Source organism: Halichoeres trimaculatus, unplaced genomic scaffold (assembly GCF_033239565.1).
Source record: "Halichoeres trimaculatus isolate MK-OKI-2021-1 unplaced genomic scaffold, fHalTri1.1 fHalTri1_scaffold_6, whole genome shotgun sequence".
Classification (NCBI taxonomy): Eukaryota; Metazoa; Chordata; class Actinopteri; order Labriformes; family Labridae; genus Halichoeres; species Halichoeres trimaculatus.
The window spans coordinates 15,261,876-15,276,232 of NW_027437184.1; the positions used below are offsets into that span (position 1 = coordinate 15,261,876).

General features: G+C 39.8%; 1 protein-coding gene across 7 annotated transcripts in view; it reads right to left on the reverse strand.

The window, feature by feature from the left end:
• LOC141791360 (glutamate receptor 3-like) overlaps positions 1-12,856 on the reverse strand; it is a 94,717-nt gene extending 81,861 nt beyond the window's left edge. For 3 of the 7 annotated variants that reach the window (XM_074671752.1, XM_074671750.1, XM_074671749.1), the window contains exons 1-2: positions 12,468-12,849; positions 11,832-11,990 (exon numbers count right to left, since the gene is read on the reverse strand). In XM_074671752.1, coding sequence (XP_074527853.1) covers positions 11,832-11,990; positions 12,468-12,555 — 247 coding nt within the window. In that variant the 5' untranslated portion in view covers positions 12,556-12,849. Of the gene's footprint in view, positions 1-11,831; positions 11,991-12,467 lie in introns of all 7 variants that reach the window. The other 4 variants (XR_012598320.1, XM_074671753.1, XM_074671751.1 and 1 more) reach the window with 2 other exon arrangements.
• Positions 12,857-14,357: the final 1,501 nt, after the last annotated feature.

Genomic DNA, 14,357 nt, shown 5'->3' on the forward strand with positions numbered 1-14,357 from the left:
CAACCTCAAAGGCATACCACCAAAGGATATCACAATGCTTTCATTTCATGTTCATTAATGACTAAATAAAACTTGTGAGGCCAGAAACCTGGTCAGAATGAAGCTAATGGGCCCACATTAGCATTAAATTCTGGCTAAGTGTGGTTTAAAAACAAGCTCATGTCTTCCTATGGGGTACAGAACATAACTTCCTGCATTTAGGTCTATATTTGCTTCATTGACTTTTAGTTGCTTACAAATAAATCACAATGTTAGAGTCATCCTGCATTGATTGATGTAGCGTTGGTGTATTTATTCAGTAGCTGGTATAGACCCCTCTCCGTGTGAGTCCCGCACTCTGGTTCTTACATCAGGTTTTATGTGCTTCACCCTCTCCATTAATCCCTGATGTCATGTGTGGGGTTGTGTAACCTCTGTCTGCATGATTTACAGCTGTGGGAAGAACGATGAACTGTATATCAGGGTGATCCATCTTCCCATCATCAGACACAGATTGTCCTTACTCAAGCCAATTTACTACTTGTATCTTTTTTATGCCCAACGTGCAATATGTGTTATGCATTTAACATATGTTATATATTTAATGCTTTTAGGTCAAAAAGGACAGAAAGTGTAAAGTCAGATGGACTAAAAAAAATAAAATAGTTGCTGGGATTTATTAAAACCTACATATTCAAAGTAGCCAGGATCTCTTTCCACTAATGGTTAATTACTAAGCTGGACAGAGGATGCCTGCTAAATGTGCTGACTGGAGAACACGGAGTAAATTCTCCTAAAAACAAGCTGGGCAGCTTAGCTGTGCCATCCTCTGAATGAGTTACAGGGTTGGAGCCCACTGCCAACATCCTTTTCCTGTCATTCCAGGTATGATCCCTCTCCATCTTTGCATCCTGCCAGCAGCTGCTCTGTGTGTCAGCTGGACAGGATGCACACCAGCACTGTGGGGATGTCTAAGGACAAGATACATCTGACACCAGAGCAATGGTGTATTCTAGTACATTAATATCTACAGTGAAAGTCATGCAGAAATCTTCAGCTGAACCATAATTTTATAAAGATTCTACAAAATACCTCCACCCACAATAATCCAGTCTCTGTTAAAAGAAACAAAGAGGAGCACCAGCCTTCCCAACATGCTTTTGGTGGCAGGCAGTAAGACAGCATAGAGATTCAATAAAAGCACATTGAATTGTCAACATTTGTGTATTTACACAAAGAAATCAAGCCAAATTTATTCTGAGTTGTGATCTGCATATTTTTTTTAAACTGAGAGGTACAGCTAATCATCAAAAGGGCCTTTTTCACAGCTCATAATGCAGAAACTTTCTAAAGCAATACAATGTTTTCTTCCATTTTATGCCCTGAGGCTTATGTGTCAATGCAATAGTTGCTCACAGTCATCATAGGAAGATATAAAGCTCACTCTAATTATAGGCTATGTCACAGCAGAGAGCCATGAAGAGGTAGACAGTCTGTATTTGAGTTTCTCAGTGCACTGAAAAAGATGAAAACATCATCAAATGTAAAATGGCACAGCTAGAAGACCTGCAAGGCACGACTTTGATACAGCAGTGTTTTGTGTTTTTAATGTCAATATGCCAACCTGTTCAGGTTTGGCAGGTACGCAGTTACCTATAGAGCTAGTGTTGCTGCTAAAACAATCAAAATGTATGAATAGATAGGAGGGAGATACATAAATGCATAGTCACAACCAAAACGAAAAACGAAACTAAAAACGAAAACTGAAATTTAAGACACATTGCAGTTAACTCCAACTAATAACAACTAGAAAAGCAAACAAAAACGATAAATAAACTAAAACTGTATCTTGTGTTCACAAAACTAACTGAAACTAACCAAAATTATAGACAAAATGTCCTTAGTTATCGTTTCTGACAAAATTAATAGCCTTTAGGATTTAAATTAATCCGACACATTTTCCCAAACAATTTTAGACAGTTTTCAGCAGTTGTCAGTGCCGACCTACTGGGACGTGCTTGTTTACTGCACTGACTGGCTTTGCGCTGTGCTGCGACGAAACGTTGTGGAGCAATGAATCTGAGCATCTGTAATAGTTTAATTTCATGTGATTCTGACTTTAATTGTATTTGAGTCTGCCTTTATTGTTACAGAGTCCAAGTTTCTAATTATCAAAGCTCATATTATATTGTTTTATATAACTTATGTTTATATCATTTTTATGTAATTTATGTTAACTTTCTTTTTATATGATTTATGTTTATAATTTTTAACATTAAGTTTATATTATTTTCTTGTGTTCAAGGCAGCAGCCAACAGTTCAGTATCAGCACTGACTGATTACAAAATAATTACTCTGACCTTTTTGAATCCTGCACCTGGTTAATAAGGTATGAAAAAACTAAAACTAAACTGAATTTAAACTAAAAATAAGCCTTGTTGCAAAAATCAAAACTAAATAAAAACTAGAATGCTCTAAAACTAATTAAAACTAAACTGTAATGGGGAAAAAAATGCCAAAACTAACTAAATCTAAACTATAATGACAAATCCAAAACTATTATAACCTTGGTCACACAACTGAGGTGGGCCTCTTTGTCGTCTGTTAACACTTTTGGCTTTTGCTACCATTCTGCTTTTTAAGATTCTCAAATATGTGCAGGGAGGGTTTGTTTGCCCTAAGCTCAGGCTTACAGGCACACCGTGTCTCACTACAGCAGTCCCAGCTTTTCCGGTCACTTTTTGGAGTCAATTCATCAAACCAGCTCCCCACAAGGTTTATTAAAGTAATGGCATTTGGAGACACCCCCCTTTTCTTTCAGTGCACAATTCTTACACCATGAAGGAGGGAGTTGTTAAAAAGTTGCGCTCCATCATGCTGCCATGTTTGTGCTTTAATCTACAAAACATCACTTAGCAATAACAGTAGCTCCGTAGTTAGAAACATCCTTCATTTTGGCAGCCAAGTTTCCAAGGTTCATCTCCCAAACGCCATGACTGTCTGTACAAAAAAGTCAATGTTAGTCCATCCTGTGGTTGTTTTGGTGTTTCAGCCTGACAGACAGAAGAATGAGAGTGAGACTGATGTTGCTATTCATAGAGCGATGCGGCTAAAACGGCTAATGAAAGGAGTTACCAAATAGATTATGTAACCTTCTATAATTGTGCCTGAGCCTTTGAACAGTGACTCTGCATGCAGCTCATCTGGTTTGAGCTGAATAAGCTGCACTCGTTCGACTGAAAGCCTTGTAAAGATCTGCCAGCTCAATTTGACCATAAAATTGCAGTGAACGTTTGTTTCCTGATAAAAATCTGACTAGAGCAGAAGCACAGTTTCAATGATCTCTGTGTTATGACATATAAGTGTTTCATATCTTTATCCGCATTACAGTCAGCATTGTTGTGCAATTTGTCCCAGTTGACCAACCATGGAGGCAGCAGAGGGCACATAGGGACTGAAGCCTGAGTAGGTGTTTCTCCTCAGGCGCTCTGGTTGCATGTTGGCTGAAATTCCCTCCTCTCTGCAGATTACCGCTTTGTAAAAACAAACATTTTTCTTCCAGTGGGCTACCCCCAGCAGATCCTCATTATTTGCAAAAAGCCGGGCAACACTGGTTGGATTAGCCCTAATCTGAGATACAACTGGATTCAGCCCACATCCTGAAACAACATGAACAAGAAGGAAATCAGCAGATATTCAGACAGAGCCTGTGGCTATTGGACTCTTGCATGGAAGAATACACTTCAATATTTTACTGCATCACAGTGAAAGCACAGCTAACACTCCACCTACACATGCTTTGCATATACTGCTACAACACCATCCAAGGACCACTTTTAACCATGACAGAGGAGAATGACGTATTATATTTAAAAAGACATTATAATGTTGTAAAAGAGACTAAAAAATGGATTCAAATATACATCAGGTATATGCAAATGTGTAGGAGTAGAGTGGAAAACTGAATGACTCTGGCCAAAGTAGCTTCAGCTGAGTCCATTTATCATCTTTGTTTCTGTTTATCATTCTTAGTTTTAAGGATTAACATTTAATTTCACCCTCCAAAATTAAGTTTTATTTTAATCCGTGATTCAATCGCTTTTGGAAATCAAATTAAAAGATAACAGCACAATTGTACAATCACAATATTTTACAAATAAAATGCGATTTGTACACAAAGGATATTTTTCAATGCCTAAAGCTCCAAACTTTGTGTAAATTTTGGGGCCTCCTGTGGAGATAATGATACCTCTTATCTTTGCTGATCTTGTCCTGTGTAAATCATATTTGCTGATTAAAAGAAAATTTTACCCTGCTTTCTTTAGGAGTGCAAGTTGCAGATTTTATTCCTCAAAACATGAATAATTTGGTCTGAAAACAGCTGCTGAGAAAGTTGATCCCTGTTTTTCTGTGCTTTAAAAGACACTGAAATTGCCATATGTAGTATTAAGCCTTCTACACGTATGAAAATGATGTATCAAAATACTTTCGTTACTCTCTTCCTCTATGTAACTGCCCTTGTTTGTCGTCTCTCTTCATTTTCATTAGACTTGAAAAATTTAATAAGAAAGACAGAGTGCAGGTGCTGAATGAGATGCAGCATGGAGGATAAATGTGGAGTGAAGCACCAAAGTAAAATAAAACCTCACAATAAGCGCTGTAATTTTCCCCCTAGATCCTCTATTTATCCAAAATAAGGGCTGCAATTTAAAGTGCTAAAAGAGTGTAAAAAACTGCAGTTTTTCAATATTCCACCTGAGGCTGGCTGCAAAAACACTGGAAATCACATGCTAAAAGCTGACTGACCGGAGTGATAGGTGGGCACCTTGTAGCTAACACAAAGAGGCCTAAAGACCCAACTTTTTACTTCATCAGAACATAGTTAGGTTTAGCTTAGCATTTCCTGTTTATGACGGGCTTTAAAACTGTGTCAGAAACAAATGGATGACATCACGGACACTACATACACATATTTCATGGTATATGGTAGAGACATACTATATTTATCAAACTGTACAGTGGACTGTTCATGAAAAGGCACAAAAGATCAAGCCCCTTACTGAGGAAGCTAAAACGCATGACAAAAACAGTCACACAGACAGATTCATGCAATGTCTGCTTGTTTTCTCAAAGAACCATCTGCTTCATTATAAGCTAACAACCTGTGACATGAACAAGATTTTAGGTATGGTATGATTATTCTACTCCATTAAATGAAATATTAAGGCTCATACAACTTTGCAAAATGTGTGAGAGCAGCTCCTGTTAATTATGCACTTCCACCATGACATTTGTGGTTTTCTTGAGTGTGATAATGCAGCTTTAATGTCACTCCTGTTGTTGTCTAAAATGGTAATCTCAGGTAACATTTAGTGAATAATAGCGGAGCGTTTTGAGTCAGCATTACTGAAGGACTTTGTGTTACACGGCTTCAAGCTGCTGCAGCATCGCTGTAGCTTGTCAGTAGTGATCACATCGTTGCATTTCAGCGCTGACATGTAAGCACATTCTGATGCACAGGATGAAAGAGTAACTGCACATCTCCAGTGACATGCCCCCAGAACCATCCAATGCTGTTCCACCATTCTGCAGCATTGTAGCCAACCAGGGTGAAAAAAAAAAGAAACAAGAGGCTCTCATACTAAAGATATGAACTTGTTTTACAAAGTACTCTCTGCCTTTTGGTATTCAAAAGCTCCTGTTGTAGTTTTAGCCATTTCTGAGCTGCAGTCCTCTCTCGTTCAAAAAAGCTAATGCATTAATGCTGCATGATGGGCCATGAGTGTTGTCTTGCCCCTCAGCTAACACCCAGAAAGCTCTTGTTAAACTCAGGGCAAAACTGTGTATGCATGTCAGTGAACAGATCAGTAAGAAAACAGCTCTGTCTGCAACTCAAATGAGACTTCAGTGAAATTGTTAAATCAATCCTTAGACAGTTTTAAAGCGTCATGTTTCCATTATGGTCCCTGATGAGAATGCCATGACCAATCAGAGGAAGAGGACTTGTCAACTTGGAGCAGGTCATCCAAACTGACAGGATGCTGGGTACAGAAGCAGTAACTCAGATATTTTTGTCACTGCACCGTGATGAAAGGACACGCTTTTGGGTGGGTAAGTGTCTCATCTGTTCAAGGGCTCCGTGATGGAGAGAATCCATTTAAAGCTTGCAAATGAGGAAAAAAAAACACAAAATCTACAAAATTTGCAGCCCAAAGAGACAATATATATCCCAGGCTTTACAGCAGTGTAATCACCAGTTGGACGTATGTGCAGTGGAGCTTCAAAGTCAAATGTGGACATGTTTATTTTTTCTCATGATCAGGGAGCTCCCTCACCCGATGCACCCTTAATAAAGGGGTTGAAATAATGACTCTTCTGTGTTTCTGCAGATATCTCTGAGGCCAGATAGTGCGGATTAAGATAGAAACTATCATGCAGCAGGCTCTCCCTCAGGCCAAACAATTTGACAACCCCGTCTCTGGTGCTCATGCATCATACATGACTTGTCCGTGTAAATTAATTCTCAGAGCTCTGACGCTTCAAAGGTTGTTACATATTGATAGATGGTTGTTTTATTGATATCCAGCGTGTTTGTTTTTGCTACAGCAGCTACAGAAAATGATTATGTAAAGCGTTGCCAAAATGACACTTAATTTTAGGCATTACATATTTCCCGAAGCTCTAATGACCCAGCTGCTTAAACAGCAGCTAATGAGTAAGTTCTTTTTTATCGCATTGTCCTTATTTCTCTTCTCCTGAAGCCTCTCAGCATCATTCACAGATTAGTTGTATCATTTGGAACGGCTTGATTCAATGTCATAACTGTTTGGTAACAGTGGAGCCACAGTTTAGCACAAAGGCCTGAAAACCTGGCTCTGTTCACTTGAAACAATATCTTTCTAACAGCACCTCTACAGAGTGACTGTTGACATGCTCTGTTTTTCTGATTGCCAGGCAACTACAGGGGGCCTATTAACCACAAAAACTCAAAAACCAAACAGCAATCTGTTGTTTTTTCCAGGTTTGGGTGAAATATAACAAGAAATACTTATTGAAAGCTTTATATTTCATGCCCTAAAAACTTTCCCTGTTATTTACAATGGAAGTCAAAATGGAATTTCTCAGCTTGCTATAAAGTGTATTGATGGCAGACCACTAAGCAGTGAAGACATGACAGCATCGCTACCAAGCAACAGAAACATGGGCAGCAAATGACTGGCTATACATCGCTGTACCTATATATTTAAAAAGTAAAAACAGTTTAAAATAACCTGTCAATGAAAATCAAAAAAGACTAGAACTTGTGGATAAGTGGCATCTTTCATATCTTGGGCACAGTGTTTATTTTCTTTTGGAGGGGGTTTTAATGTCACTGTGCTTTTTTAAAAACAGACAAATGTAAAATGGCTTGTGTCAGCTGCATGAAGTTGATGAATACAACTGGCACCCACAGAACATAACGTAGGTTTTGAAAGCTACAAATAACTTTAAAGGAGTAGGCTATCTTTGTGTTGCTACTCTGCTCTCTCTGCTTGTTTAGAGGGGCCGGTATTGATTTCAACCTATTTTTTAACCAGCTAAAAAACACACTGGAGCTTTAAAGAATACCATATGGGTTCATAATGAACACAGCTCTATATAACAGCACATCAGGGAGTCATTCTTTCCTACCTTTAAGGCTACTTCTTTGTTCTCTTCCTGATCAGTTGCTATCTAGTTGCCATTCAATGTTTTTTTTTTCCCGCTTGTGCCCTAGGCATTGTTTCTGCTTAAGAATTTGCAATGAGAATTATAAAAGTTTCACACTGAAATCTGTGTTTAACCTGTATTTGTGTACTGCTACTCTATCCTCTGCCTGCACTTTTTTGCACTGCAGGGTACAACAGCTTTAACTCGAACTATTATAAGTATACTTCTTGACAGGCTACATTTGCATAAAAGCCCTTGGAGTGCAAAAAATGTCCTTATTTGGACACAGTTTCTGAGTCAATACATTCATAGGGGCCTTGGTAATGCAAAAGAAGAAGGTAGAAAAAGAAGAAATAGAGGAGAATGAGGAGGAGGAGGCGATCTGGCTTCATAAACTGCTGCATTAGTGGGACTGTCCGTTGCCTACACATTGAAGTGCTCTGACATTAGCCTCTGTCTAAGCAGCATCACACTGTTGAGTCATAGCAGAGGGAGGATTGGTGGCTATAATAAACGCCTCATGGAGAAATATACTGTCATTTTCACTTTAAAGTTCTTCTCTGGAGAGATTCTGGTCTAAACAGAGACATCATGCAGAAGGATCAAACAAGAAAAGAGGAAAAGAGAAAGCAAATGAAATGCAAGATTCAGCCTTTTAGGTTTCTTTTTATGAGGCATGGTTGTAGCTATAACTATAATTTTTTGTTATAACAACAAAGAACATCAGAAAATATAGTGCATTCAAAAGTACTCCAAGTGCATATAAATCTGTGCAAATTATAAAGTGGGTAAATGCATTGTAAATAAAGACATAGAGTGATCTGTTACGGCTGTCTGACCTGTCACCATATCCAAAACCCACAATCCCACATGCACTCGATTTGTGCAGCCGGGCCAGCGGCTCCGTCTCCGCTGTCACTTCCTGCCCTGACCTCAGTCTTAATGGACGTAACCTTCCCATTTCTGCATTTATGCTCACAATCTGTCCTGGCCTGGGGCAAGGTGTCACATCAATACATCCTGATCCTGCAACTTCACTCCACCCAGACGCAAATTGGTGAGACGTAATAAATGCAGCAGCATAGGGAAGTTCTCTTTATCAGAATCAATTCAATCAAGTTGCAAAAGCTGGAGACTGTTTGCACTGATGTATCACTGGCTGTACACGTTAGCTGCTTTGTTTGTTTCTCAACTTTAAGAGCTGCAGAGCAAGCACCAAACTGCAGATTCAGTGTCTGCAGCCAAGTAGAGTTGGAGAACAGCCATATATTAGTAAAGAGGGACTGAGATAGAGAAAATGAAAGCTCGGAGAGAATTGATTTTTCCACACTGGTGCACAAACTGGAGCCCCACACACACACTACTACTGGACTATAGCCTTCCACCTATTGATCCTCGCTGCCAATAACACAGTCATTTGCCATCAGGGATTTGTAACAATCATTATATACTGACCCAGCTGGAGGACAGCACTGTTGTCCTGCTTTAGTCCATTCATGAGCCGAACTACAAACACAATAAATGAGCCCTAGACAGAAAGTAAGTCCTTTCATTTCACACAAAAAGAGGGGCTTTGTGGACAATTCCAAAGATCAATATTTTAGGTCTCACTCTTAACACTTTCTAATATTATCAAAATCAACGATGTGAGCTGTGGGGAAAGCACAGCAATGACTAACATGTAACTCTTGCCAGAATAGAAATGTGTCAAATCATAATCATCACATTCATTTGCTACATCAACACCTGCCAGGCAAGCAGGGCATTATGCAACCCAGACTGCTAAAATAAGAGTCGTGGAGTTTGGTGCATTTTCAAGCCTTAGTCACAAGCTGGCCTGAACGGTCTGCATAATGAGCTCCTCACTGGTTCTTTTTTCTCAGCTTGCATCAGATTATCTCACTCAAAGTAATCCTCCTGATTATCTTCTCATCCTTCTGGAAGAAAAAGATCAACCTTCGTATTTCAAAACAATGGATCCAGGTTTGCTCAAAGTGAATCTGAGTACGGTCTGAATATTTAATGGATGCATGATGCAAACATAAACTGTGATTGCTTCTGTTTTCATTTTTAAACTCCACATGTAGCAAGGGACACATTTTTTGCTTTAAAGCCTTGAGGTAAAATAAAATAATACAAGAAAAGTTGCATGTGAAGCCCAGCACAACAAAATTAATCCCTATGAGCTGAAATCCCAGCTGAGTAAATTAGCTAAGAAGGGTCAAAGGGAAACCAATAGGTTGAAGATGGCTATAGGAAAAACAGCTCATTGACACTCACAAGAAAATGTTTGAACTGGATGAGTAATTTCTTACATCATGGTGACCTCATTGAAGTGAAAAACAGGCCGAGGTAGGAGTGCTATAACCCTGATATGGACAAGCCAAGCGTGTAATATTTAACTCTTACGCAGTAACGACTGCTGAAGTGCCCTTAAGCTGCTGACCCCACAGGCGCTTCAGTCTAACCTCATAGTGCAACACTGGTCCACTGAGCAGGGTTAAATAAGGGTGTTGGTGTTAAAGCCTGCATCTCACCAAAGCTTCAAACATCATCATCTAAACATCATTTATGTTTGTTCATTACTGATGATGCGATTGTGTTCAGTCTTTTTTTTCAGCTATTTCTCACTTCATTAGGCCACACAGCCATCTCTGCAGCAGCTGACAGAGTTGGGAGAGCTGCAGCTGATCTCAAAGCGTGAAGTGTGAAGAGCAGTCGGTGGGAAGACGGATAACAAATTAATTCTCCAGACAGAACTTGGTGCCCTACATGGCAGAGGAGTGACTGGTGGACCAATTATGAAGCCATCTCACACTCCACAGGCCTTCCTATCAAATCCATCATGTTTGTGCAGATGACTACATGGATTACAGCCTGTAACAGTTGATGCGGTGGGTTATCTATGCATCAAAAGTGTAGGCAGGCAGATTTACACCACTGTGCTGCTACTGATACAACATGTTGTGATGGTTCAGATTATTATCAAAGCGACTGACAATCAAAAGGCCAGTTCGAACCACATTACAAAAAGATATGAGTAATCCCTTTCTTTCTGCATCATAACGGACATAAAACCACAGACTGTTCAAGGCATGGACGTCATTTCACTGTCTATTGGTCAACCTGGTGTAAGGCAAAGGGTGCACCTTAAGCTAGCCTTCTCACTGAAGCTAGTTAGCAAAGAAGCTAACAGGTGTCAGTGCCAGTGTGGCAGTCCAGCAAAACTTGTCACTTTCAAAACCAAGAAAATCACCACCAGTGTGTGCATAGAGAATCAAGTTGTTTAGAGTTTTTTTTTCTTTTGAACCAGTAAGTTTGTTTTTAAAAACTGAAAAGTTGCAGTTTTAATTACTTTAGCACATAAGCTTAATTTCTAAATGGCAAAGGTTGCAGCACTCATAAAAAAAGCCTGGTCACATACAGAAGTGAACAACATTTTAGAAAAAGCTTGGTTATTTTTTTATTAGGGGCTGATGGTATCAGATGACACCATGTGCTTGCTGAAATAGGGCTAGACCAGATAACTATCTCTGTACAACACTATGTGGTAAGCAACTTCTGCAAACTGTAATTCAAGTCGCAACAAATACAACATCTATTTTCTTAAACCAGCAGTTTATTTGGTTTACATACAATGAAATATAAAGTTTTTATCTTCCCAATGATACAACCATCTTTGCCAGTAGCCACCACATAGCATCAACCATCACCCAGCCTCTATCCATTGCCACAGCAAGGACTCACAACCACGAGAAAATTACTGTATGTTTTTCCTCCTGTCAAGTGTACAGTCATCTAAGTGTTGCACATTAGCTTCTCTGGAATTACTGAATTACTCAGTTTACTAAATCACAGCGCTTGGCCAATTACAGGCCATGTGCTCCATCATCCAGCTGGAGAGTTTTGGATTGCAGGAGGAGAGTGTTTGAGGACAGACTCTTGGCAGGTGCCTGTGTGATACACAACCTTTTTATTCAAACACCATGTCAACTGCTAACATCTGTTTCATCTCTAAATTAGCTGGTCACCCAATCAGAACAAAACATGTCTAAATACATGTAGCTACATTGTGTTGCATCATTTCTTTAGAGTATTGTAAAATAAAGAAATAAACCAAGAATCTAGTTTATATCTCATTGAGTTTCTAGAGTGTACTCACAGGCGTGTGTGACAGAGAAACTGTTGGAGGACTCCAGGTTGTCAACATTATAGTTGAGGTGGAAAGGTTTCTCCGTCACATTTTGGTTGGTGTTGTAGAGCTGGACAGCGAACCTGAAGGCGCTGTGCTCCTGCACCGTGGAGCGCATGAACAGTCCACCTACAGGACAGAAAATGTCACATTAAACCAGCTCACTGACAGCATTTTTTTTACCAAGACATAATACTTCTTTCCTTTGAGACTGCACTCTTTTTTGTGAAAATTAAAGGTTGAATCTAATTAAAAAGACAATTCCCCCTGTAAAATATAGTGAGGATAATGACGTAAAATTACGCATAATGCCAACACGATGGGTCTGTTAAATTTGGGAAAGGAAGTTAAAAAAAATAAATGTGACCACTCACAAAATAAAAGCACTGCGGATACTTAAACTCGCCTTTGTTTTAACAATTTGGTTCTACTCTATTTTTACCAGACCGCCTACAGAGACCAACATCCCACAATCCTCCTATCTTTACGAGAAGTGAACTTGGTAATGAATTATACACAAAAACGAAACCAAGTGCGACTTTTAAATGCGTCCTATTTGGACTGTATGGACAAAGACATTCAGTCAGAGTATCCCGTTGAACTTACCTATGTTGATTTGATTTGGAAACCCAGCCAGCGAGTCCTCCCAAAAATACAACAAAATAAGCACTGTCGCTATTGTGCGATGCCACATTTTTCTCCGAGAAGTAAATTCAACTCCTGGCGTGAATGTGACAGAGGCGAAGCAGGGAAAACCATGTACACGGGCTTGTAGGCGCAAAGAAATCCACAAGATGCGGTGGGTCGCTCTCACTCACTGTGTGTGCACCCACGTTGAATGTATGCCAGCGCGACTGCAGCGCCAGCCCTCTGCTGCTGCTGCTGCTGCTGCTGCTGGAAACCTCAAGACAGTGCTTTATCTCAAAGATGGTGGTGGAGGAAAGGAGAAAACGGATCTTCTTACTGTGGGGAAGGAACACTAAAATTGGCCAGAGAGAGAGAGAGAGAGAGAGAGAGAGATGAGGGAGGGAGGGGAGGGGGGCGTTTATCAAACTTGGTCTGACGTTGAATTGAAATAAGAGCAGAGCAGCCCCCAGTCCTCCTCCACACGTCACTGCAGAGTTGTTGTGTGAGGCTGAGTAGCCTCTGCTGTGTTTGGTGTGTGTATGTGGTGCAAAGGAAGAGAAGCACCAGATCCACTTGGTGTGGGCCAGTGGTGTAGTGCTGACATGTGAATGTATGCAAGCTACTGTTTATAGGCCATCTATCTATCTATCTATCTATCTATCTATCTATCTATCTATCTATCTATCTATCTATCTATCTATCTATCTATCTATCTGCCTGTCTGTATGTAGCAGCACTCCTGCAGCAGGCGCTCTCCTGCATACAGCAGTATAATCTCAGACTGTCCCCTGCAGGTGTTCCAATGCAGAGTAAATATGGGAGCTAATTTATCACTGTTTAATCATCATCTGCAGAGTGGCTTAACTAATGCTAAATATTAGTATCCTAATTAACTTTATGGCATTAGTAATTTCAATCCACATTCATTTTGTATAAGTAACATTAATATAGCTATATCAGAAAGCAGCTGACACCTCGGTGGGGAGACACTCAATAGAAAAGGATCAAATGTTTTGAATTGTTGGTTGTATTTTGAAATGGCTTGTTATAACGATTTACCTGATGCTGCTATAGCGACAGCTACAGCAATAGCTAATAACTACATCGTTACCAGACCAGGGCGACAACTTAACAGCAAACAGACTGCATTAGCTATGTAAGCTATGATAAGCAAACGTTACAGTATTTACTAGCAACATAATAAAGCTTCTGAATTCCATAAAGTTTGCTTAACCCTAACTCATGTAATCCAGTACACCATTGTAAATTTGTTACAAGCCGTGCTTTTTTCCCGGTGGACCTGCCGACCCTTGCTCTTTGCTCAGCTCTCATTAGGCCGACCCTATGGGCCAACCACAGCACTGTTTCCTAATGGCGAGGTTGTCAGGTTGGTAAGTAGTATGCAGAACATAATGATTGAGTATTTAGTAGGTTACATGCTAGCTTGGGTTTCAGACAATGCCAACATTAAAGTGCCCAAAACTGCAGTTCCTATAATGGCCACTTGAGGCTTGCACCAAAGGCGAGTTAAACTTCATTCAACCACATACTAATTGTCCAATAAACAATGCTACAGCAACTCAGATTTCCTGGCTCAAAGCTTCTATTGGTAGCACACAAACCAATGGGTGATATGTCAGTGGTTACATTTACATCTCTGCACCGTGAAATGTTGTTAGTTCCAGAAACCATGAAATGTTGTTGTCAGTTCCAGAAAGACTCAGCAGAATTTGAAATGATTAAGGGATTGTACAGATCTGTGGGCTTGTTATCTGTGAGCCGTTCTGGTGTAGCATGGTCCATCCAATTATTACACCATCAATATGGGAAAGAAGTTGTGCTCTGCCTGATGAGCAGACTCCCACAGGG